The 25,241-nt window shown below is 34.3% G+C and overlaps 1 protein-coding gene across 1 annotated transcript in view; it reads left to right on the top strand.

The window, feature by feature from the left end:
• Positions 1-25,241, top strand: part of LOC111044646 (homeotic protein proboscipedia) — an 89,566-nt gene that overhangs the window by 7,706 nt on the left and 56,619 nt on the right. Inside the window, exon 2 of the mRNA XM_039434110.1 lies at positions 3,489-4,595. Within this exon, the coding sequence (XP_039290044.1) occupies positions 4,157-4,595 (439 nt within the window). The 5' untranslated portion in view covers positions 3,489-4,156. The remainder of the gene's footprint in view (positions 1-3,488; positions 4,596-25,241) is intronic.

The raw sequence follows: 25,241 nt of genomic DNA, 5'->3' as shown, positions 1-25,241 counted from the left end.
CTATGGTAGTACTGAACCTTTTAAATTTCATTCTGAAATCAATATTATTCTCAACTGTAATTCTTCTTTCAATTTCTGTATACTCTCCAATATTATTTACAAGATATGTTGCAGATTCAATCATCATAATAATGGATGGAACTAATACGTTAGTGCCGTATTATTAAACGAATATGGACAAAAACATTTTGGTTCCTAGCAAACTATCATAACAATTTTGTAAGCTGGTGCCTAGACAGTCTATCCTAATTTTGTTAAGAACAAATTTTTGGAAGTTCTCTGTCTGCACTATTCTGATAACTATTATTTGCTATGATACTTGTGTAATCTCACAGTTCCAAAGATAGACTCTTCCCTTTAATTCAGAATTTCAAATGATTTGAATCCTTTGTGTATAACCGATAACCACATTCACAAGTCATTCCTACAGAATCAGGTAACGTTCATGTTGGATTCAAGTTTTCGTTTCACGTTGTTTTATTTCCAAATAATCTCCGACCGGTGGAATAAGACGCTTGAGAGAACGATGCCCACCCAAGCTTGGCCTTGCTTTCTGATTGGTCGAGAGCCCCATCACGTGACTACCAGCCTACCCAGGTTGCCGCCGGTCATCCGTTCTCTACTTCTCTCTTTTTCTCTTATTTCTCACTTTTTTCTTATCTAATACCTGCACGTTGCGTAGCCACAAAAACAACAAAGTAAAACTCGTGTCTGGAGAAATCGAAACAAGAATTGCTGGCGGCTGCGTGAGTCAGTTCGTGAGTTTTCTATGGTTTCTGACGTGACTGTACGTTCGTTGTGAAAGTCCTGACCAGAGAGTATCAAATGTAATATAGAATTACATTCAATACTCTCTGGTCCTGACATATAGGCCGGCCGTGAGCTATGAAATGTCACGTCTCAGATGCAGGCACTCGATTTTTCAATGTACAGTACTTGAAATAGAACAACGTTTCTACAGTCAAGTTAATCATCTACATCCATGAAACAATCAGCGTTTATAATTCAATGTGATTCAATTGATAGCGTAATCCACTATTCTTCAGAATAATCACCATTTTTGGTAATAGCAGTAAAGGCAGGCACTCCTTTTCAACGCTTCACAATAGATCTATCAATTCAAAAAGACATTCATTCTGAATTATATCCAATCCTTCCATTATTGATAAGGAAGTTATTGAAATTCAAATCCTCTAAATTTTTCCATATATCTATTAAACCCATTGTGATTCGTGATGAGGTTTGTAATTTTCATTTTCGCATTATCAATCTGAAATCTGAATAAAACGATTACAATTTTCAGATGGAAATTACTGAGATATTGCAATTATTCAAATGCTAATGAATTAATTATTATTATTAGACGAAAAACTATAGATAATTATATTATTCTTCTGGGTGAATTATGGCATTTGATTTGGGTTTTCGTTTAATAATAATAATAATAATAAAACAATTTTCAATTTAATCACTTCCAAACTAACATGACATCGAATCATGTGAACCTCTTGCATTATATAATATTCGAAATTGTGATTTGGGATTCTATGTGATCTATGTGTTTCAATGTGATTTGAGACATTGATTGAATAAACATAGAAAATCCTCTGATTTCATTATTGTAACAGAATAATCATGATCATTCTAGATACCTGGAGTGCGGATTAAGAGCTGTAGTCAGCTTCATTCCTACTGGATTTAATATCATCGAGAAACCATAGGCTGTTATACTGTAAATATGAAACTGTTCTTCTATGATAATATATACAATACCTAATGAAAAGTTTCTTTATCACGGGATATCATTATTCTGCTACATCTGAATTCGAAGAACTCATATGTCTCCTCGATAATGTCTAGCATCAGTAACACTCATTTCAACTCTTCTTTCTCGAACCTTCATTGAATTATGAAAATATCAGAAAAACTAAGGGGGAACGAAACGAGTCATGTGTAGCAAAATATCTGATGTCACACAAAACACAAAAACCTAATACAAGGTCACATACTACTCAATAGATCAGTACTGTACATCCTTTGCGTCCTTCTTTGTCTAGATTTGTGACGTTATAATCAATTCAAAGACAGAAAATGATTGATATTTCTGAATTAAATAATTCGCAACCTAAAAAATGAATATTTCGTCCTTCATTTTTCTTCATACCTTTTCAACTTGCAACTACTACTAACAATCTGTTCCAGTCGTTGAAATAATGTTCCAAGGATAGTCACGTCTGAAATAAAAACTTGATCAAAGCATTATTCACGATTGCTCAATGCTAGATTCGAAATTATTACACAGGCGGTAGATATTAATAGTGTTGTCCGATTTTATATGCTGACTAGATTCTTTTCTGACGTCATTCCTTATGAATAACATCAATGCTACCCATACGACTATTGCTGAAAATTTACAGTGAATCTCAGTATAGAAAGTCGAATCCTGCAGGTCGGTTACTCCAGTAATGGATGTAGTTCTGAGTCCTGAGGCCACCGATCTCCCACCAGTCTACAATATTTCATCGAAACTGTTTGACATTTCAAAGTGAGAGGTTCGTTTGGCAACCTTGCTCGCATTCTCCATCATTTTTTACGCCACAAACGAAATTCACGATGTTGTGTAATTTGTTGTCAGATTGAGTAACAACATCACTCCAATAGTGCAGCCGAGTGTAGTGCACTGCTTTATGGGGAGTTGGGAAAAAGTAAAATTGGATTGGTCTATTATGATTTTGTTTTTTTGAGAAGGACGGGGAATAAATTGATTTTTGTCTCGATGACATCATAATTTGCTCACCTGCAATATTGATTACACTTTTTGTTTAGTTTTACATCGAAACAGGTTGCCTTATGTAAGACGAGTTTTCTTAGACTCAAATTATTACGTCATAAGAAAACCCACGAGTACATAGACTAAATAACCTGGGTTATTTACATAGTAGTCTATGGGCCTACTTTTTGTGGAAAATATTGCGCCTAGGAATCTAAGTTTCTGAAAATCCGGTCAACTGTGAAATAATTATACAGGTTGAGTTTGAATTTCGTTTTAAATCTCGGCTTCTTAAACGATCATAATATTTACAAAGAGAATGCATTTATATCGCATGTTATGGGATTTCACAAATAATGATTGAAAATTTGACAGAAAAATATTTGAGGATAACAATTTCACTAATATTAAATAGCAGGAAAGCTTCAAGATTGAAATCAAGTTGATAAAATTGTTGCTTTTTGGTGGAAAGAAGTGTTTGTGATTATAATATCAAAGTTACATAGTATTACAAAAAAAAAACAGAAAAATTGAATTTTATTCCGCTTCGATATTACATACTCAATCCTATTGCTCGAAAACTTGAAAGAGTGTAGGCTAATTGAACAAATTCTCTACTCCAACAAATTTTCTTTCGATGAGTTGAAATTTACAATTTCTGTTATAAAAATGTAAACCAGAAAAACTGTAAATAATAGAGAATATTCTTCTTTTTCAGATTCATGCCGAACACTGCTGTAAAGTGACATCTCTCATGGACATTCCGAAGTAAGAGTACCTCAAATACATTTGGATTCTTATTCCATCAACGTAGAACTACCAATGCGTCAGCAACAAACCTCGAGTAACAAGATCACATCATAAATGGATTCAAAGTGCAATATTAGATGTGAATCGATATATTTTATTTAGTGCTGGGAAACTAACAAGTCTACCTATGATGTGATGTGATCAGTGACAAATCCGGGTGGAACAGTGCAATAATATACAACTAAGTGACATTTTCGAAGATATTCAGGTATAAATAGTGTTCAATAATGTGTATAATTATGATACTAAATAACTGCAGTGAAAACGAATCGTTAAGTATGCATGAGAAAAAATGTGAATTCTTCAGGGTCTGAGCTTATCGATGTACAATAATTAATTCAAGATTCAAATTGATCTGAATAGGAAATATATGAGAAAGTTGTTTGGTGAATGGTAGGTGCCAATTAAAATTGAATCATTGAGGATTGAATTGATTTGAAATGAGAAGTGTTTTTCGCCTACTGTAGACACAAAAATGAGAGTAAATGTTATTGTGACTTTGAGTGATCTGGAGCGAAGAGATGGAAAGTGTTTTCTCGTGTACTGTGGACACTAGTTGTGGTTAGAAGAGGAAAGATGCGTGGAAAACTTCAACAACCAGGCAATCCGCACCTGGTGGAGGACGAGGATGAAGAAGAGGAGGAAGAGGGGGAGGAGGAGGATGAGTTTTTGGGACTGAAGCCGCCTCGACCGAGTCCGCCTGTCTTGGAGTCGAGCGGCGGGTTTTGGATGGCGGCAGTTACGGCCGCCTCCGGGGGCGGTCCGGGAATTGACGGGGTGCCCCCGGGGCCCCTGGGTCCGATGGGCGGCGAGACAGGATTCATCAGCAGTCAGCCGTCAATGGCCGAGTTCATCCTGCCGCATCACCTGCAGGACATGCCACCCGGACCCCCCATGAGCCCCTCTGGACAGGGGTATCCCCCGGGGCTCGTCGATCAGCCTCCGCCCGGTGTCAACGTTCAGGAGTATCCCTGGATGAAGGAGAAGAAGACCACTCGCAAAAGCAGTCAGCAAGGTAGGGCGCTTTTCTTTTTTCTACTAAAACAATGCAACTCCATCTATCTTTTTCATTTCATGATCCAGAACATTTTGGATCAATATATATTGTTTCTATTGATACAGAATTACCGCATACTCTTGATGAAAAGAATTATATTTGTAGAAAACTTCTCTTCTTCCTAGTAGAATGCTACTAATTCATCTACCTTCTCTATTTTATGATCCTGTATACTACAGATCAGATATATTTTTATTGATTCATATTTATACTCTTGACGTAATGAGTTTTGGTGCCCCAAAATCTCTTGAGCTGCGTTTACACCAAAGCTATTAACAAAATGTTAATAGCTTATAATCTTTATAGGAAATAGATTGAACTTAACTTATCATACACATCATGAAAATATCCGTTCATAAAGTTCCGTTCAATCTAATAGAATCTATAAGGCGGGATGCACACCGGAGAAACGCATTTCGTGAAGCCCTCTTTCATGAAACTTGTTTCATGCAATCCGTTTCACTCGCGCATGCATACAAAACAAAACTTCCCTGCTTAATCTTATCAGTCAATTGCGAGCAACTTTCGTTTCACGTTTCCTAAAACTCTTTTCACTTTTTTCCTGAAACGCGTTTCTCCGGTGTGCATCCCGCCTAAGGATTATAAGTTATTAACATTTTGTTAATAACTTTGGTGTAAACGCAGCTTTACTAACCGTTTTTAGCGATTGGAGACATAAATAAGCTCCTTCTGACGACTGTGCAACGAATTCATGTGTCTAATCGGGCGTTTTTAGTAGTATGTGAACTATAGCTTTTTACTTTGACGGAAAGTGGTGTTATGGCTTCGTAAACCTTCCTGTTTTTAACTTAATGTGACGACTCTGTAACCGGGAGTAGGTCTACTAAATCAGTCTAGTTCAGTCGAATCCAAGCGAATTACAATTTTAAAAAAAAACGTGTCATATTTCTGGAAGAATAGTGTGTAGAAGGTGATTTAGATTGTCTATATTAAGAGCATTCGATCGTGTTCATTGGAACATATCGATCAAAAACTCTTTTTAGGACTCTACAATTTGAGAACTCTACAAAATCTGTATTGTATAATTGTAATAGTTTGAATTGTTGGATGAGCATAATTTATTTTAAATCTATCGAGCGTAAGACTCAGTACAAGTCTTGCAAATGATGAGTACTCGCTTGATATTAATCCTATGCGGACTATAATTACTGCTTGCTATTAGGACCAGTAGCGTTACTGAACTGAATTGTCTTCTAAAAGGCAGTTTTTCACTACACTAGACCTCAAGAGGGTGCATGAAGGATGTAAATCTAAAATAGTCATTGATAATGGGAGAGGGGGAATAAGAATAGGATGAAGAAGGAAAAAAAGAACAAATGTTAAGAAAGAAACAAAGGCTATCTGTAACAAAAAAAACAACCTGTAGTGATCCCATTTATACATTCACCTCTTCTCCACATCTAATCTTCTAAGTAAACATCCCATTCAAGAACCCAACTTCCACTTCTTTAGTCGATCACTGGATATAACAAACAAGATCAGGTTCACGACTAAAGAACCTCACAGCAGCTATCCTTTTTTCGTCGAGTAGAACAGTGTCTCAACGTTTGTCTGGCAAATCAGCTGACTGTCGGTTGGTTTGTAGACTAATGGGACATAATGTATCGACGCCTATTGACGGCCCATGATAGATGGCGGCCCATGAATGGATTGTGCCGTGTTGCGGGGAGGGGGGACTCGAGAAACCCGCCAAAACCCGCGACTGTGCCCTCTGGCGAATCAATCAATCCACCAGTCACATCATGTCTCATGTCAGAGGTGCTTACATCTTGTTCGCAGGACCCATTCAACATAAATCTTTGTGCGCGCTCAAGCATGCTGCAACAAATGAATAACTTGGCTGACGTGTGCTTGCTTGCTGCTCTGCGAATGCTCTGCGAATTCTCTGCCAATGCTCTGCTTGTTGTGTTTGACACCACACTGTTGACAGCTCGAACTGAAATGTTACAGCACACAAACTGATCAACATAATAAACTGTGTTGGTTTCATTGATTACGATCACAGTTGAATAATGGAGGCATAGACAGTCATGGAGGAATAAAGTATGTAATGCTCTAGTGAAAATTGAAAAGCAGATTGAAAGAAATCGAAAAGCTGGTACTGAGGCTCATTGTATTGAAAGTTGTTTGTGGACACGCTTCCAAGGTTGTATTTGTCCAAAACAGTTCTATTGATGGATACAGATTATGAATTCTTGATGGTGGAATTCAACATTTTCAAAATAAATGAGCTCATAATAATATGACAAGAAACTTATTAAAGGAAAGTGCAAGTGTAAGTTCTAAAGGATGTAAATTTCACTACAGAGAGAATAAAGCTTAATGCTATATCTCATCCCTATGATTCCACACATCCGTTGATCGATATAGAAAATCTAATGGAATCAATATTTCACAAAGACTAGTAAATAATCAGAAAAGAAGGTTCAACCAATTAGATAAAAGGATGTGAGCATTGGTTGTCATTCTTGTTTGTCATTGGACAAAGCAGCTGGCTCTATCATAATACTATTATAATATTAATTGGGTGTCTCTTTGGAGTAAGTGATAATCAAGAGAACCCGAGTTCGAATCTCGACCGAGGCAAAAGTTATCAACCAAGTACAATCACATATTTAGAATCCAGCGCTGGCTTTCTTCTACTATACTATAAATGAGCATTACTTTAATACTATTTGAGTAATACAAGCTCAAGCAATCAAATAATAATAATACAAAATTAAGCAATAGCGGGACTTTTTTTATTGGATAATTCAACGAAATATTCATTTTTTAAATAGCTTTCTTGTTTCCTTTGAATAGTTGGTAAATTGGTTATTCTAGAAAGCTTTTTGAATAGTTGACCAGTTCCAGACAGGAAGTAATCAAATTATCAATTTTGATGTTGTATCATTTCCAAATTACTAAGGAAAAGTAGCCTGTTGTTTGCAATTTTCATATCACTGTATGAGGAATCCTTGATCCATCATTTGGTTTTAAAGTTCGAGCTTGGCCTGATTTTATAGCCTATAATGTACAGAGGTCATGGGGATCACAGTTCAGATCATAGAGAATTTGAAGGATTACACATAATACAATACAGGATTTTGTCTGTAGCAGAAATCTAAATAATTTAGATACAATTTCAATACTTATTATTGAAGATTTTCAAAATTAATATTTTGTGAAATCTATTGGGCTCCCTTAGACATTTCCCTCATTACATTACATTTCTTATGAAAATTACTGACATGAATGTTTGATTAGACCTTATAACAGATCAGGGTCCTTGATCAACTAGTTGAAGATTCAAATTGATCATAATTATAGACTGATGTCTCTTTACACCAGTCAATAATAACGCTACTTTTCTCCAACCGTAACATGAAGAACTAGCTAACAAATTCAATTCCTTTAAAGGAACAAAACTCTCAACTTGTATAATAATTGATACTTTGAGAGCTGTTTTTGTAGTGCTGTTCTGAATAACAAAGACAAAATTACAGAGGGGATCAGAAAACTAACTTTGTGCCATTGAATATTCAGTGGTTGAAGCGTTGACGTTAATAAGGCTATTGAACCACAGAAATTCAAAGTATTCGACAATAATTGTCTTTATCAATAAGGTAACTTAGGAATGAGACACATAATACGCAATTGGGTATTCGATGGCATCGAATTCTAATTGTAGCTGTATTATTGTCAAAGTTTTCATTGATATGTCACTTCAACCCGGGAATTATTTGATAGCTTTTTTGAAATTTGAGTCAATAACTGTACATATGTTTTTGATACTCTGGTAGAGAGAAAAGCAATTAAACTTTGAAATTTCAATAATACCAAGTGAGAAAGAGGATCTGTTCAGCCTTCAGACAACTTGTAATTAACTCTCGAAAATGAAGTTGAATAGAAACCTGAAACACCAGTTCTTTGAACGTGTGTTGAGACAGAAAATAAAGGATGGAAGAGCCCACACAATGTTTCAATAGAGGGCTGGATCAAGGATTATTGACTGTATTTATCAACTGGATGGCATATCTTTATTCAATTTTGTGGAGGCATGGGGCAGGGGAAAGCTCACGAATAGCTCGAATATGTATTTCGATTTTGTTCACTGATTATGCATCCGTAGCATGAGCTGCATTAGCATCATTTGATATTACATAATTTAAACATAATCGTATTACAAATTTTAAGCGACCGATTTTGTGTACTCTACTTGCATTTATGTTACCCACCTGGAAAAAACAAATAGAAGCAGAATAGGTCAACACCAATATTAAGAAATAAAAATAGTACAGTTTTTCCCAGAAAACACAAGATTGAATATCAAGAGCCATCCAGTACGGTAGATAGTTTGAGCTCATTCTTTATTATTTTCTTTATTATTTCTGCCCCATCAGAACATAATGATGACTCGCTCTATTATCTTTTTTCGTTAGGGCTACTCTTGAATAGAAATACAAAATGAAAATCCAAGTAGCCTCTATTTAAAATTGTTTATTTACGACATCTTTCGGCCATTATGCCATTATCAAGTAATTTAATAAAATAAAAGGAATAGAAATAACATTAAGTTGTGTTTCTTTACTGGCTCAAAATTTTGTAAAATTACTGAAAAATTTTCAATTTGTAGAGATTTGAGTGAAATATTTTTGTTGTTAATTAGTTTTAATATATCAAAATTCAAAATTTTTAGTTTAGTCATTAGTTTTGAAGTGTAAATTGGACTTTTTGAAGTGAAAAGTGAATCTAACCTCATTCTTTTTTGAAACTTTTAGTTGTAAAAATTTGGGAGAAGACAGTTTTGGGCTATGCCTGTTGTCTTCTCCCAATCATATTTCAATTATGATTTGTGATTGTGAATAAAATAGATAAATAAATAAATAAGTAGATACTAAATAATAAATAGTATTCATTCAATGTTATATTTATTCACTTGAAATTATTCAATTAGTTGATATTGGCATCATGACCAAAAAATGTCGTAAATAAACAAACGAATTTAGAATAAAAGGGTGCTTAGAATTTCATTTTTTATGACTAGCTCTGTATATTGTAACTCATAATCGCATAAGTATGGATACTGTATAGTAGTTATACTGTAATAGATATTTGATTGTAATCCTCAATAAGAACTCTTTATTATCTAATTCTGATATACCTATGGTAGATTCATCTGTGGAGAGTGCTTCAACTAACTTATACTTCAAGTCAAGCTCTACATTTGGTTTTCTTGAAGGCAAACATCAAAGGTTCAAATCACACAATTTCTGACATGATTTCTGTCTAGTGGTATTTTTGTATTATAATAAAATATCATCACTGAGTTACGAAAATCAAATATGAAGCTTCTTGTTACTCAGAGATAATAGTCTATACAAATTAATAAAAACAATATAAAAAACTTGAAGTACCCTTTATTTTTAAAAACATTAAAATAGTTCAACAACTAGTTTCGACCCTAACTTAGGTCATTTTCAAGTTGAAATGTCAATACAAATATTAGTCTATACAAATATCAAAGACGCATAACACTGTTGGATATTAACTCCTCAATTTTGCATTGCAACACTCAAGCGCTTCCAATTTTTCGACCCAGTCAAATAAAAATTTCTCCTGTAGAGAGCATTTTGCCTTGGCAACTTGTATAAAAACTACATGCCTAATCTTGCTGAAGAAACCTTATTCGCAACAAATTAGACTCAAGTAAATCCCACGTTAACTTGAGCTTATATAGGTGTGTGTGCGCCTATTTAGCAAGGGGAAATGTAAGATTGAGTGATCTGGTTTGAGGTAGAAGGTTGGGAGGACGAATTGAATGATGCAATTCTCGCCCAAGGGGGAAGTGAGAGGGAGGGAATGAAAGTGAGAGAGAGTAAACAAGTGGGAAGAGTGAGAGTGAATGATCGAGTACAAAGGGGGAAGGTTAAATAAATAGGGCCCGCTTCGGGGTAACCCCAAGGAAATGATCTGTGAATTGAGAACACTCGATAACCGACATCTAAGCTGGTAACGTCATGCGTGTGCATAGTCTTAACCCTTTCCACCTCTTTGCTCACTGCAAACACTTTCCAACCCCGAGTTTACCCGCAGGAGGAAGGAAGGTTTCACACATTGTAAACAAGATTCCATTGCTCAACAGTCAACATTTACTGGAGTTGTTACTTCAGTATTAAGCCTATAACTTCCACTTGTTTCGAAACAATTTTCCCACTATTCTGTTCGCAAGATTTTTCAATTTCTTTTCACAGAAGCATCGTAACGGATTGGGTAGTATTGGGTAGATTGTAGTACAGAGAAGCCTCAATATAATATATCTCGAGGGACTGTTGAAACATTCTAATATTATTGAATGAAAAAGACTAAGAAATTGTCAAAAAACCACTGATTTATTGATAATCAGAAAGACCGGTTTCGGTTATTACACCATTGTCAATCTCTGATAAACTCTAAACCCCGGGATATAGTTTATCAGAGATTGACAATGGTGTAATAACCGAAACCGGTCTTTCTAATTATCAATAAATCAGTGGTTTTTTGACAATTTCTTAGTCTTTTTCATTCAATATGAATAATTACCACAATATCAACTTCTCAACTACACAAAAAGTGATTCTAATATTACGAGTTCTGTTCTAACTCGAAGTGTTCTATCTAAAGGTTGAAATTGGACGTTTTACATGGACGTTTCAGAGGACTGCAGAAGAAATGTACTATAACAGGGGATATACTTTAATGGGGTGTACAGTATCGAGGTTTCACTGAATCATTGAGGGACTCCATGAAACAAATTTTCTCCCATCTTAAGACATGCTATCATTGTACGTGACTGATTCAAGCTCCAATCAAATGTTATTATAAATGTTGAAAGTATTAAAGTTTTCATTATAATCTATCCTCAGTTGAATTAAGAGTGAGCCCTTTTCTTTTACAGGTAATCATGAAAGCATCAAAAGTATTTTATTGACTTACGACATTGACAAGTCCAAATACCCCTTTTATAGGAGGTCAGTGGATGAGATAATAGATAATAGATAGTACTTATTCAGCAATTCTGAAACATCTAGTTTTCTTCCAATGTTTTTTTCCCATTGATTAAATTTGAACCCTACAAAAATTCATATTATGAGAAAATATCCATAAAAAAGAAAAAATCCATATTATTGCAAAACTGCAACTGATACCAAACATGAATTTCGATAGTAAGAATCGTAATCTTCAAACCAACTGTAGCATTCAAGGTTTAATCATAGACTAAATAAACATGGGTCATTTGTTACTTAATCTGTGATTTAATTTGCATGTTAGTGAAATCCCAGAAATCTATTGAGAATCTTGTTGTTCAAAAAAATATTCCGGTACATCCAAGTTTCCTTCTTGGGGAAGGTGACTTTCAACCGGGAGATAAAACGAGCCGCCTTTCTCTTGCTTGACGAAAAAGCTGCCAAAAATGTGTTCAGATTGACACAACGTCAACAATGAAGGCAGCATGTGTGTCAGATACTGTCAGCATTGTATGCATGGGAAGCATTGATGTTTCCCACAAGGAATACTGTCAGTTTTTAGTGAATCCAGTACAGTTGTAGCCCGCAGCGGTCTGATGCGGAGAGGAGAATACCGTACGCTGGCAGAAAAAATAAAAAAAATTACATGCTTGTAGCTTCTGCTGCTGAGGAAGGAGAAGAAAAATAATAGCGAAGAATGTGAAAGAGACATGTCTTGTCACCCGTTCCTAGTATAGCATAGCATGGCACCTCCTGTGTCACCACATCGACTTCAGTTTGATTAATAGCTTGGTTTCCTTCCTACAAGCAGAGTGTGAGTGTGTGAGTGTGTGAGTTTGTCTACCATGCACCAGGCTGACGGTTTATTTTTCTTGGCCATTCTCCCTTACACCTCCTGGTTGCTTTTACCGTTTTTTCTGTCGCTTCCTCTTCTCATTTGTCTTTTCTCTCGCAGTCAACCGCATCGTATTCATGATTGGAATTATTGGATTATGTTATCGAGATGTGTGATTGAATCGTAAACGTAAAATCACTCATCTTGATTTTTGACTCAATTATTTGAGTTTACAATAATTATCTAGTTCTTCATTAATGGATTTTGTTATCGAGGTGTATGATAGGATCGTAAATTTAAAAAATAAATCTCCTTGTCAGTTGACAGACAAGAGATTGTAGACAATATTTTATTGTCCTTCATTGATATCTCATACGGTTTTTAAGTGGCTGGGGCTGTGGTTCCACCCACATTTCTTAACTACGTTTATCTGAGAAAATTACCTTGAAGACTAAAAAGGCAGAAGGCGAATGCCCTCTTGATAGAGAAAGATTCAGATTTTCACTATTCTCCTGAAGAAAACGAGTTTTTTCTCGAAATTAGCTAAATGGATGAAAGAATGAATCTCGAGTGAATCTAGTTAGCTGAGACACAATTCAAATATTCAAAGTATCAAGCAAAAATGAATATGGACAGCTGTATGTTGGCACAATGGTTTCACAAAATTCAAGAATAAGGAAATAACTAGACTTGGCAAGCAAATGAAACAATTATTTATTTATTTAATCATTCAGAATAACACAACTTACAGAAAAGTACCACAGGCTTATAAGCCTAAAACGGTTCCAATTCTAAGTTATACAACAGTCCAAATATAGCTAATTTATACGTGCTCATCAGAATTATTACCTACTTGTAGCAGTAGTTTCATGATATTGGTTCACTAAGGTTCAACTCAGTCTCAGGTATTAGTTTACTCAGAGCAATAGTTTGCAGTTGAGATAGACTATCTTAGTGAAGAAGTTAGTTAGTTTAAGTAGCTTTTCAATGTATTTTTGAAAGTTGTGGAAAATAATGAATGAAGTAGGCCAACAAATGAGCCACACAAGAGACAAGTGTATTACGTAGGCTGGTTTCACAATGATAATTTGGGGCCACCGTGAAGCACACGACAGACTTGTCGTGTAGACGGAGCATAGGAGAGCAGTGTCTCTGTCTCTGATGGATTAATTGCTGAGAGTGACTGATGAGGAGTCGGCGGGCGTCGCCCCAGCGTCAGCGTCAAGACGCCACCACGTTGCTATGCTGGCAAAAAACACGTCACACTCAACCCTTCAACAGCGCACGCACGCACAAGCAACGCCAACAACTATTGGCCATTCAACAGCTGCACGTGGGATCTTGAATAACGCTTGAGACTAACTTGATCTCGATCCTTGAAATATTACTCATAAAAATAATATACTATTCACTATAATGATGTAATAATGAAGTGTTTGATAATGGTGTAGCACGTAAAAATCGAAATCCCTTTTTATTTTTGGTATTTTTTGGTTGGGACAGATTTCACTGTTTTTATTCAATTTGGATATCTATCCACGTAATAATCGAAACCTCTTTTTATTTTTGGTATTTTTTGAACAGATTTGAGTGTTTTATTCAATTTGAATATCTATCACTATAGCACCATAGAGGTACTTATTATTCTATGACCCGAATGATAGACCTATGACCATGAAGTCATAAAATAGCTCTCCTAAATAGCACCTTCAGAGAGATCCTTGTTGCCTCATCATTCAATTCAATTTTATTTTTCATGTTATGCATCGTATATAATACAATATTAACACAAGTCATAAACATCACATCATAAATACATTACAAATGTTACTACAATATTTATATAATATAGTCTAAATCATTGAAAAAATAAGTTAATATCACAGATAAAATTGAAGTTGGATGAACCAAAAAACAGTGGAATCAAAAGTCTCCAATTCTGAAAAGTTACAGATCATAGAATTAAGTGGCATTTTTAGTTTTTAATTAACCATAATTCAATTTATTACTTGTAATGGCTAAACAATGGTAAGCAAAGACAATAGTCACATACATTCAAATTTTAACATTCATTTACACAGTAAGACTAGATAAATTTTTAAAATTGTGAAAATATATATTTGAAAACTTATAAATAATATGTCAGTTATATCATCCTTTTCTGAAGGAAAAGGCAAATGAATTGTTATCTGGAGAGTAGATTATCTCCAAACAATTAGAAAATATGAATGAGAGAAGTATAACTCTTCTATTTCAAAATATTAGTTCAGTTTATCGAATAAGAACAAAAATACTTCTATTTTTGAAGTATGACTGAAAACTACAACTTAAGTTGGTGACTGAGAATAGCACATACCTACTTTGGCCGACGAAAAATAGCTACCATAAGCATTAGAAGTTTCATAGCTGGTTTCATCAAGTTATTCTAATCAACTTTGGGATGGAATGAATAAACTAGGCTAACTATATTCAATAAATTGCCTTATATGTGTAGGCTATACGAGTACGGGTCATTTGTGGCAATGAAACATTCTTGATTCTTAAATCTGGATAAGGCAAATTCAAACTGAACTTGAGTCAAGTGAATAACCAGTATTTAGTGAATCAAAATCTCAACAGTTTCTACCACAAGATCAACTGATTCCGCCTTCTCACATCCATTCAGAAACGTAAGTTCCACCGGGAAATACGGTAAAATAACTGGATATCATTGTTGGGAGTGCTAGCTCACACAGAGGTCTGTGTAACGTGGAGCCTAATAACACACATGTTCTGTCCACATATGGCCCACAGAGGTATTAATTATTCAGGTGAAGGTATAATTACAAAGTGCGCTGTAGCCCATTCAACGCTCTATGTAATATTGAGTCAGGGCGTCTCGCTTTTGTGGCTCAGACATGCAATAGACTTTGCTTTCCAAGTAGCATCATATATGTAGCATAGGTATTCCTATAACACTGTGAGTGATCCAAGATACGGTGTCCTAGTAATACAGTACTTTAAGTGTAACTTTTCCTCTTAAAGGGCTTTGTAACTGTGTCATGTCCTTGAATGAATGTGTATTCAAAGCTTAAAGGCTATAAGAGTTGAGAGATGATGAAAGAATATAATGAAAAGTTGAAACATGAGCTTTGAGGATCGGGAAAACATGACTCTTTTTTTCAAGAGAATGGAGATTTTTGGTGCAGAAGTGTAATAATTTAAATTTTAAAAATCAACTAAAACTAGTAGTTCTGTGAACAGTAACCTCGCGCTCAGTAAGTTACATTGACCTGTTGTTATGTTTTCTCAAAAATTAATAAATAATTTATCAATTTAAAATGTCTAGAAAAAATCCTAGATAAACAAAGAACTTTTTGTTCTATCGTACCGTGACGTGTCGTCCCGGAGTGTGAGTGTGAGCTCTGTTATCAGGTTTGGCTGCAACTGTCTACAACTTTGATGGAAAGATACATTTTCAAGATGTTCGATGTTTTTGAATGGGTAGTAGTCCACTAGACAGCTGATTTATGATGAATAATTCTCAAGTCTGATTTTTACGGTAATATTGGCGTTCAAAAGGAGACTTCTTTTCCTTTTGCATTATCCTTAAAATGCAAAATTTCTAAAAACCGTATGTATACGTCGACGCGAAATTCAAAAAGTAAATTACTTGTCAAATTTCATGAAAATCTATTGCTGCGTTTCGCTGTGAATGCGGAACATAAAAACATGAAGAGAAATGCAAAACCGTCGACTTGAATCTTAGACCTCACTTCGCTCGATCAATAATCATGTTCAGAGAAGTAAATTGGTCAAAATTTCATCATTCTAGACTCTATCATGTTTTCAGAAACCGGACAAAATAAGTTTCATTTTATTAAGCGAATTACACCCTAGAAACGGAAATTAAGCCATTTTCTTGGATTAATTTGCAATTTTTCCTTCCTAGAAACGAAAATCAAATCATTCTCTTGAACAGATTTGATATTTGATGATAGAATTTGCAATTAATTACTGTAACCTAGAGAATAATTCAAAATATTTTTGTTTAGTTGAGAAGTTGATATTGTGGTAATTATCCATATTAAATGAAAAAGACTAAGAAATTGGGCAAGAAAACCTCAGATTTATTGATAAACAGAGAGTTTATCAGAGATTGACAATGGTGTAATAACCGAAACCGGTCTTTCTAAGTATCAATAAATCTGTGGTTTTTTGACAATTTCTTAGTTTTTTCATTTAAAGTCAAATAATTTTCTTGAATATATTGATAGAATTCTTCTGTATGGTATTTATTGTCATGTCAATAGCTGAATAGTAGAAATAACAGATAATATCTTTTCCTTCCCACTCCTGTAGACCGTATTTCACTTCCCCATATCCTGAAGCATGTTTCTCTGTATTTTGACATTTTTGAGCATTATTATCAACCTTTCTTTAGGTCAAAATACCTTCTATTGAACCAGAAATCGTTCATTTAACATCATTGAACGTATTTAGAACATGCACAAAAGCTGGAGCTGAATCTATTCTCACGGATCAGAAGGAGTACAAGCTCGGTAACAGAATAAGGAAGAGATTTTCAGTTGATGGAATAATGGAGATTAGTCAGTGCTTGTATGAAATTTTTCAAAAATAATATTTTATCCGTCTGTGTATTGGGGTATGGTATACTAGAGATATAGTTTCCAGGTTGATCCAATTCCTGAGGAACTGCTTTATCGATTTGTCCTATTACCCAGGGCTTCTTGATTTCGCTAGCTTTTTTCAAGAAGCAGGAGTCTTGGATTAGTTCCAAATTCTGTGAAGGAAGAGCTGGCAGGCAAAAATAATATCGCGTTTATCGCACTTCATTGTTTTTCCTATGCTACCGTCCCAGTACTTGATAATGAGAACCACTATGAGATTTCCAAGTTTTTACAACCCCATTTTTCCGAAATTTATTAAGATTGTGCGATGCCTCATTAACTTTGAAAGAAATGTGAGGAGAAAAACGGTCTGATAACATAGGAAAAATGGGAATGACTCTCTGACTGGAAATTCAGGAAAATGAAAGGTGAACGAATTGGAATATCTGCAAAAAATATAATAGAGGATGCTAGATTACCAATGATCAGGACAGTGAAGCATTAATGAATGAATCTCGATTATGATAACGTACACTTCCATACTCTTATCTAAAATGCTACTTTATGATTTTTCATCTACTATGGTATTCAAGTTTCAAATTTGTGAGTTTGAAATAACAACAATCACAGGAACATGCACTCTTCTGAAAACATGAATTGTTTCTCGAATCTGTCATATTTACCTGTCACAAGAAATATGAATATTTCAGTGGTAATAATTGTCAAATTAACTATTGTGGTGCTCTTCCTGGGGGAGTTACTATCGCCTCCAAGGATAGGTCGACACACGTTTAATGAATCTTGTGTGGAGTACAAATAGCCCCACGTTACTAGCCAAATTGTGTAGTGCTGTATTTTAAATGCCTCACGTTGCGTCGGCAAATTGAGTCGTGCTGCAAATATATAGCTCCACGTATAACGAATCTTGCACTGAGTCACCAGTATTGAGGTTAGAAATTTTGAAAATGCGTGCGTGGACGCTGAGTGAATACCAGACTGATTGAGTCGCTACAAGATTCGATACAATCGTCTGAATCGAGGGAGGCATAAACACTCGCTCACCCTTGATTCTTCTTATGACAGATTGTATAATGATAAAAATTTTTAAAAGTAGTGTAGCGATTGCTAAACACTGAATACAGATGTCTTAAAACTATTACCTGTGATGGAACAGCATACAAAATCATACAGATCGAGCAAAAATCCCGATGTAGATAATTTACGGGACTGCATCTCTAATAAGTTCCGAAGGATTAAGATAGGGTACTAGGACCAAATATCGTTCGGAATATACTTCGAGAACAGAGTCTTGTCGGGTTTTATGCTCTATTGTAGGAAATTATATGATCTCCAGCTGCATCTGCTATACGGTCGACAAGTTCGCTCCTAAGTCGAAGTTGGTAACAGATAAAAGCTGATATATGAGCAGGTAAGGACAGAGAATAGATAATCTCGATCTGACCCCACACACTACATCCACTTAGATCTGTTCCAATATCCAGGTTGATTCAATTATTTCAATGATCGTACTTGATCGGTTCTTGATAATATAGGACGTGTCAGACACAATAATTGACAGGCTCAAGAAATAATCGAACTCAGAAGACAAATTGATAAAGTGGAAATATAATATAATAAAATATATAGTTTGACAGTGCAGATGTAAAGCTTGAATTACAGATTGAGAATAGTTTGACATTAACAAAATGATTAGAAATTTTCTTGTACTCGCATGATACCATGCATGATTCAACAGAATTTATAAATAAACAGATAAATTTAACAGTCTTTTGAAAAAATAGTGAAAACAAATTATAAAAGATTTTAAAAATTACTCGGGTCGTGGTTCTGGCAGCGGAGGATAGTTAATCAACTACAAGTTCTTATAAATTCTATATCAAATAAACTCTAAGATCTAAATAATTATAAGCGCTTGTCGGCGTGGCCATTACTTTAACGAAGAAAAATTTTAGATTTTCTGCACTGTTATTTCTCTCGAAACGTAGATTGGGGCCCCAAAATTTGAAACTCACGTGAATCCTCTTGGCGGTCGTGGCTCCTTTAGATCAAATTTGTTTGATCGGAGGCCGGTCCAGGCTTCGGTCTCAGCATGTGTGGAATTTTAATTGAATATCTCCTTCACCAAATAAATTAGGGAATAATTAAATTTGAATTTCTAGAATTATCGATTGATGAAATAAATTTACAAATAACAAATTAAATAGCCCAAAATATTGGCTCACAGATAAAATATACAAAAATCGAACAAATTTTCACTTATGGTTCTTTGGTAACTTTCAACAAGGTCTTAACTGTGAGGATTTTAAAAGGGAAAAGAAGTGGCTTCTTCTAAGCCTTGGGCTAGAACCTTTTCTTTGAGAATCTCTGTGTAATTAATTTGCATGAAAATTTGCCATTGGTAGAATGATTATGACGTAGGCATGACGTCAGTGGCAAGCAGTAAAATATAATTCCTTTGATTACAATAATAACTCAATCTGTATAATTTTTTAACTGCTTAATTCTCTAGATATAGTTCTCCTATACAGTGTACATGCACTAGCATATTATGATAAGGCAGGTTTGCTGTCTGATAACAGATTAACATATGATGTTTTCAAACGATCATCCCTTTTGGTGCTATTTCTATGACATATGATTGGCTTAGACTTGCCAAAGAGATTCATTCACCATGTGACTCAGTTGAATCAATAATTTATAATTAATTATTTCTACACAATTCTTATTATATTCGAAACTGTTATACTTAGTTTTTGCTGCTCTCATCAGTAATACAATATTCATGCTATGACCTAGTTAGTTACAGTAACGCTCGACATTATAATGCAATTTCATGAATAATAAATAATTTTAACAATAATACATACATTTTATTTTTCTATTTGAAATTCTTAGTCCTTCATCAATAGTTCTCAATTTTAGAAATAATATTATAGCTTGCATGAAAACCTGGCATGACATTTATAGTGTATTGAGTCAGTCAGCTGTGTCTGAGCTGCCACAAAAACATCTGATCAATAGTAAACAAAAGTGTAGCCTCCAAAAGTTCAATGAGCAATTCATAAATGACTTGTACTCAATTTGCAAAATAATTATAATTTTATTAAATAATTCTCTGAAAAAATGCGAAGTACAGAACGGTACTCTTATCTTATACTCAGCTGTTGATAAGGAAGCCTTATCGCTCGGGTGCTAACTATTCGTTTGGCAGATCTCCCATTCTATAAGGGTAATTACAATTCTCTTGCTAATTCTCTCCTTTCATGAGATTTACTCAAAAAATTCATCACACTATCGAAATACGATGATTATGATTGGATGTGCTTGAAGGTTTTCTTCTGAAACAAAAAAATAATGCTACAATAGGTGTTATGTCCCTATTTTATTTTTTACAAAAATCATGAATAAGATAGCAAATAACGTAAAACACCATTGTATGAGCAGAAACAGAACAGCTAATACAGTACTGAACTACCAATTTTGGAATGTATCATTTCTTAAGTGAGAAAACTAAGTTGAAGCTTATTATAATGCAGTTTGAATCTGTCATATTTTTAGGTCCTTACAAACTTCCTCTTCTCAATCCAAGCTCTGAACTTTCCAAATGTTTCCCTTTCCCTTATCAAGGAGAATCATCTGTTCAGCCTACTTTAATTCAGTCTACTTCTATTCTGGAGTCTACGCACAGGCCACAGTGCCCCTGTAGGCTCATTATGAAATATATAATATGAAAACCTAATTCAAGTACTTAAATATTATTGTAATTTATATTATTCATCATTTTTTCTGGCTCTAATTTTTTTAAAATTACGCAACATTTTTCCAATTAATGGTGTTTTGAAAGTAATATTTTTGTTTTTTATTCTCTTTTTAACCGTCAAAATTCAAAATTATTAGTTTTCGTTGTGTATGAGTGAAAATGGACTAAATTTTAGAAAAGTGAAATCATAACCCCATTTTCGGATTTTTAAAATGTTATATGATGTAGATTTGGGAAAGAAATAGTACAAGGAGTATCCTTAGTTTTTCTCTCCCGATCAGTGATCCTTTGTAAAATTTATAAATAAATAAATTTTTTTACTTACTGTATTGTGGAATGCTCTATTCACTAAAGGAAAAGCTATCTCTCAAAATTAGCTCTGTCTTAAGGCATTCATATTTTATACCATCAAAAAAGGTAATCAGCATTGAAATTGCGGCTCGATTAAAAAGTTAGAACAGGCAGAATGTAGACGCACATCACCCACAAGAATGATCAATTTTAAATTTGTTGTACAGTACTTGGCTATCAGTATTGGAATAGAATTTCAATTAAAAAAAATGTAATATAGTGTTAAAAATGTTGCACATTACTCTAAAGTGAGTTTGAACTTTGACTTCTCTGTACTAAAAATTTTTTCTCACTCCACACGAAAGTTATATAATTCGGTGAATACGGAGGCTGCGAATGTTCGAGACACGACTTTAGAGGGAGCATATCAACAAAGACGGTCATCGCAAATACGAGTTGCAAGGATGTTCACTCCTCACTGATACGTGGGCGGAGAATCGAGTGGTGGCGAGGAGAAAGGAGGAGATATCTAGACAGAGATAGTTAGCTGAGTTGGAGAGTTGGTGCTGGAGTTTGAAGTTGAAGTGTTACTAATGACAATCGGCTCCCCGGGAGTGAATAATCGTCTCCAACCAGTGATCTTCTCACCCTTATCTGCTAATGAACCCGAATCTATCTTGTACTTGTAGTTGCTCGTCTTGGAGGAGATGGTCCACATCCACTGCTAGAAACACCACTGGTCCACTGTCGAATTTCCTCCAGTTCCTGATCGCGAAAGAGAGGAAGGAAGAAAAAGATGATGATGATGATGATGGGAATACTGATGATGGAAGAGAACATCCGAGTACAGCTCCCTCGATATCCTTCCTTGCAAACATCGATGCTCATCCACCCTCCCTACCCCTTCATCCTCAAGGGTCATACAGTTAACGATCACCGGCCAGTTCTTCTAATCGGTTCCACTTTCCGGGTTTTTTCTCCGTTGTAGTTCCCTTTCCGTTTCAACACACTTTCTGTGATTCGTCTTCCAACTGGTAACTTGGAACTACCTTTCCCTTTCCACTTTCCACTACTATGAACAGGAATCCCCAGTTAGAAAATTCGGTTGTAAAAGTTTATATTTGGTATTATAAGTGTCAATGATAATAATTTATTCAAATCCTCTTCAAGGAGATGAATTTCAGCTGGAATTAAAACAATCAAGAATTCTCAAGTATTCAAATGAGCATAGGATATCAACAGAGACGAATAATGCAATGGTATTTTTTACGCCCGGTATAATATTAACGGTATCTTTTCTCTCAATCAATTTGAAAATTCTGCATTTTTAAAATCGGGTAATTTGTAAGTAGACTATTGTGATTTATTTCGAAATAGATTCAAATCCAAGTTAACTTCAATTAAAGTATGTTGTCGGTATTTATTTATTTATTTATTTATGTATTCGTGGACAGAATCACAAATCATATAAATATGATAAGGAAGGAACAACAGGCTTGGCCCAGATCTATTCCATTCCCAAATTTTGATAAATTAATAAAATGTTCAAAAAATAGGTTATGTTTCAACTGTAAAACGTTCAAGTTCAATTTTCGTCCAAAAATATATATATATATATATATATATATATATATATATATTATATATATATATATATATATATATATATATATATAAGCTAAACATTTTGAATTTAGAGAAATTAGAACACCAGACTATATTTAAATATAACACTCAATTATCACTTCATATTGAATTAATCAAGTTATTTCATAACATTTTGAACCCAAAAATACGCACAACTTTTCTCACTAACTAGCATTATCAGTATTATCAGGTTCAGATTGATAATGTATAGAGTAGCCTATCACATGTGGTTCTTCAGTTCATTTTTGTCAGTATCTCTATCTCGTTTCTGTCATCCCACCTCTAGTTGTTCATAGTTTATTCATTTCCATGAGTACATAATCAGAACAAAGAGCTATAGTGAGGTCCACGTTATAATGGCAGTGGAGAAAGATCGCAGAACAACGTTGCCGAGTCTCTGTCTGATCAATGCCTTCTATTGACTAATTATACGGTAGCTGATACAGGTTTATTGATGTAATATTAACTGTTCATTCTCGTTTAAAATTACCAATTATATTTTATTAACCAAGAAATTATATTTTTCAATAATTTCATAATAAATCTTCATAATTATAATGAAATATTTTGTCAATCAATTATGAATTCTACATTGTTAAAAGACGATCTGGCAACAGACCAAAGTGAGAAAGAGATAGCCTTATCCGCTTTGTTGAATGATGGACAAAGATAGCAATAGGCTACCATTGCTAATCAAACACTGCCATTATAACGTGGACCTCACTATGGATAATCACGAAATAGATTCAAATTGGAATTACGCCTTCATTATCCCTGGAAGCTCCTGCTACTTTTTCCTGATTCGATGCAATTAATACGGACGTAGTTTCAAATTCTGCCACTAGTTGACGGCAGGTACTGGGTGACGTACAACTGCTCAGATGACAAGACATCAAGCCCCGCCTACTTTCGCCTAATTGGTCAACAGCTTATCATGACTTAGTTCTGAACTCTGCCGGTAAATGTTAGTAGTAACTGGGTAATGAACAATTTCACAAATAACGTCTTCTCTATTCTGATTCGTCAACATTTAATCTAGAATTAGTTTCACATTCGGCCACTAAATGATAGTAGTAGTAAGGAGAGAAAAGGGTTGGCTAATAATTTCTCGATTTTCTTTCTATAGTAGTGGTCACTTTTTTTTCATTTCATTTTTTTTATCCCACTGACCACCCATGAAAGGGGTATAAGGATTTGTCAATTATAATCCAAGTCGTCAATCTTTGCATTCTATAATGCAAAAAGAATTCCTCACTGGAATAAGGACAAACCTGCAACAACTCCTCCCTCACCTTAATTCTGAACTTTTCACCTGTAAAAGCTTTTATGCGCGTTGGCAATGAATTATAAAGCCGAATTCCTGCACTCTTTACCCCCCTCACATACTTACCAGTTCGATGAATGTCGTCTCTGAGGTTTTGTCTATATCTGGTATTGTATGAGTGGAACAACTCTCCTGTATTGAACCTATCTTTATTCCTATCAATAAAACAAAGAGCCTCTAAAATATATACACCTGGTAGTGGGAGAATCTTTAACTCTTTGAAATAATCTCTACAACTTGCTCTAATAGATTCACCCACCATCACTCTAACTGCCCACTTTTGAATCCTAAATATATGTTGTCACGTTATTTTTTTATATTTAAATAACGATTAGCCTCCTGCTTGGCATCAGTCGGTAGAGCATGAAATACTTCAATAATTATAATAATCAAGGTCGTGGTTTTTTATAGGATACAGTCTCATAAATATCTTTATAGGCCCAGATATGAGCTTCCACTATAATTCTGATAATTCATTAAAATATATATATATATATATATATATATATATATATATATATATATATATATATATATATGGTACTTATCCTATAGTATTGAGGAATAAAAAATAAATCACACACCATAAACAATTTTATACATATATTAACAAATATTGCAAAATTAAATCAGAGCCAAAAATATATATAGAGCGATAAAAAATATATAATATAAAATAGAACAATAATCGAAATCAATAAAATATCACAGGCTAAATACTATTCTCTAAATTCTACAGCACGAAACGTTACCATGTGCTTTTATTTTATGATCATATGCATCTATTTGCATGTAGCTGCGATATCAGCTTGCTAATACTTGTCGACTTGGACAATTCCATTAAAAATAGATTTCTCAAAAATCAGCTTGATAAATTGACAACCAATAATCCAAATATATATATATATATATATATATATATATATATATATATATATATATATATATATATATATATATAAAATTCTATGGTAGCTAATAGATTTCTTTGTAATGAATATATATTTTATCTCAGGGTACAAGATTCGGCACCTGACGGAATAAATAGAGCAATTCATCTAGTGAATCAGAGCTACAACAAACTATCGTAAATTATATTGCAAAAATTT

The sequence above is a fragment of the Nilaparvata lugens genome, chromosome 8 (genome assembly GCF_014356525.2).
Source record: "Nilaparvata lugens isolate BPH chromosome 8, ASM1435652v1, whole genome shotgun sequence".
Taxonomy (NCBI): domain Eukaryota; kingdom Metazoa; phylum Arthropoda; class Insecta; order Hemiptera; family Delphacidae; genus Nilaparvata; species Nilaparvata lugens.
This window is presented reverse-complemented; position numbering and strand designations above follow the sequence as displayed.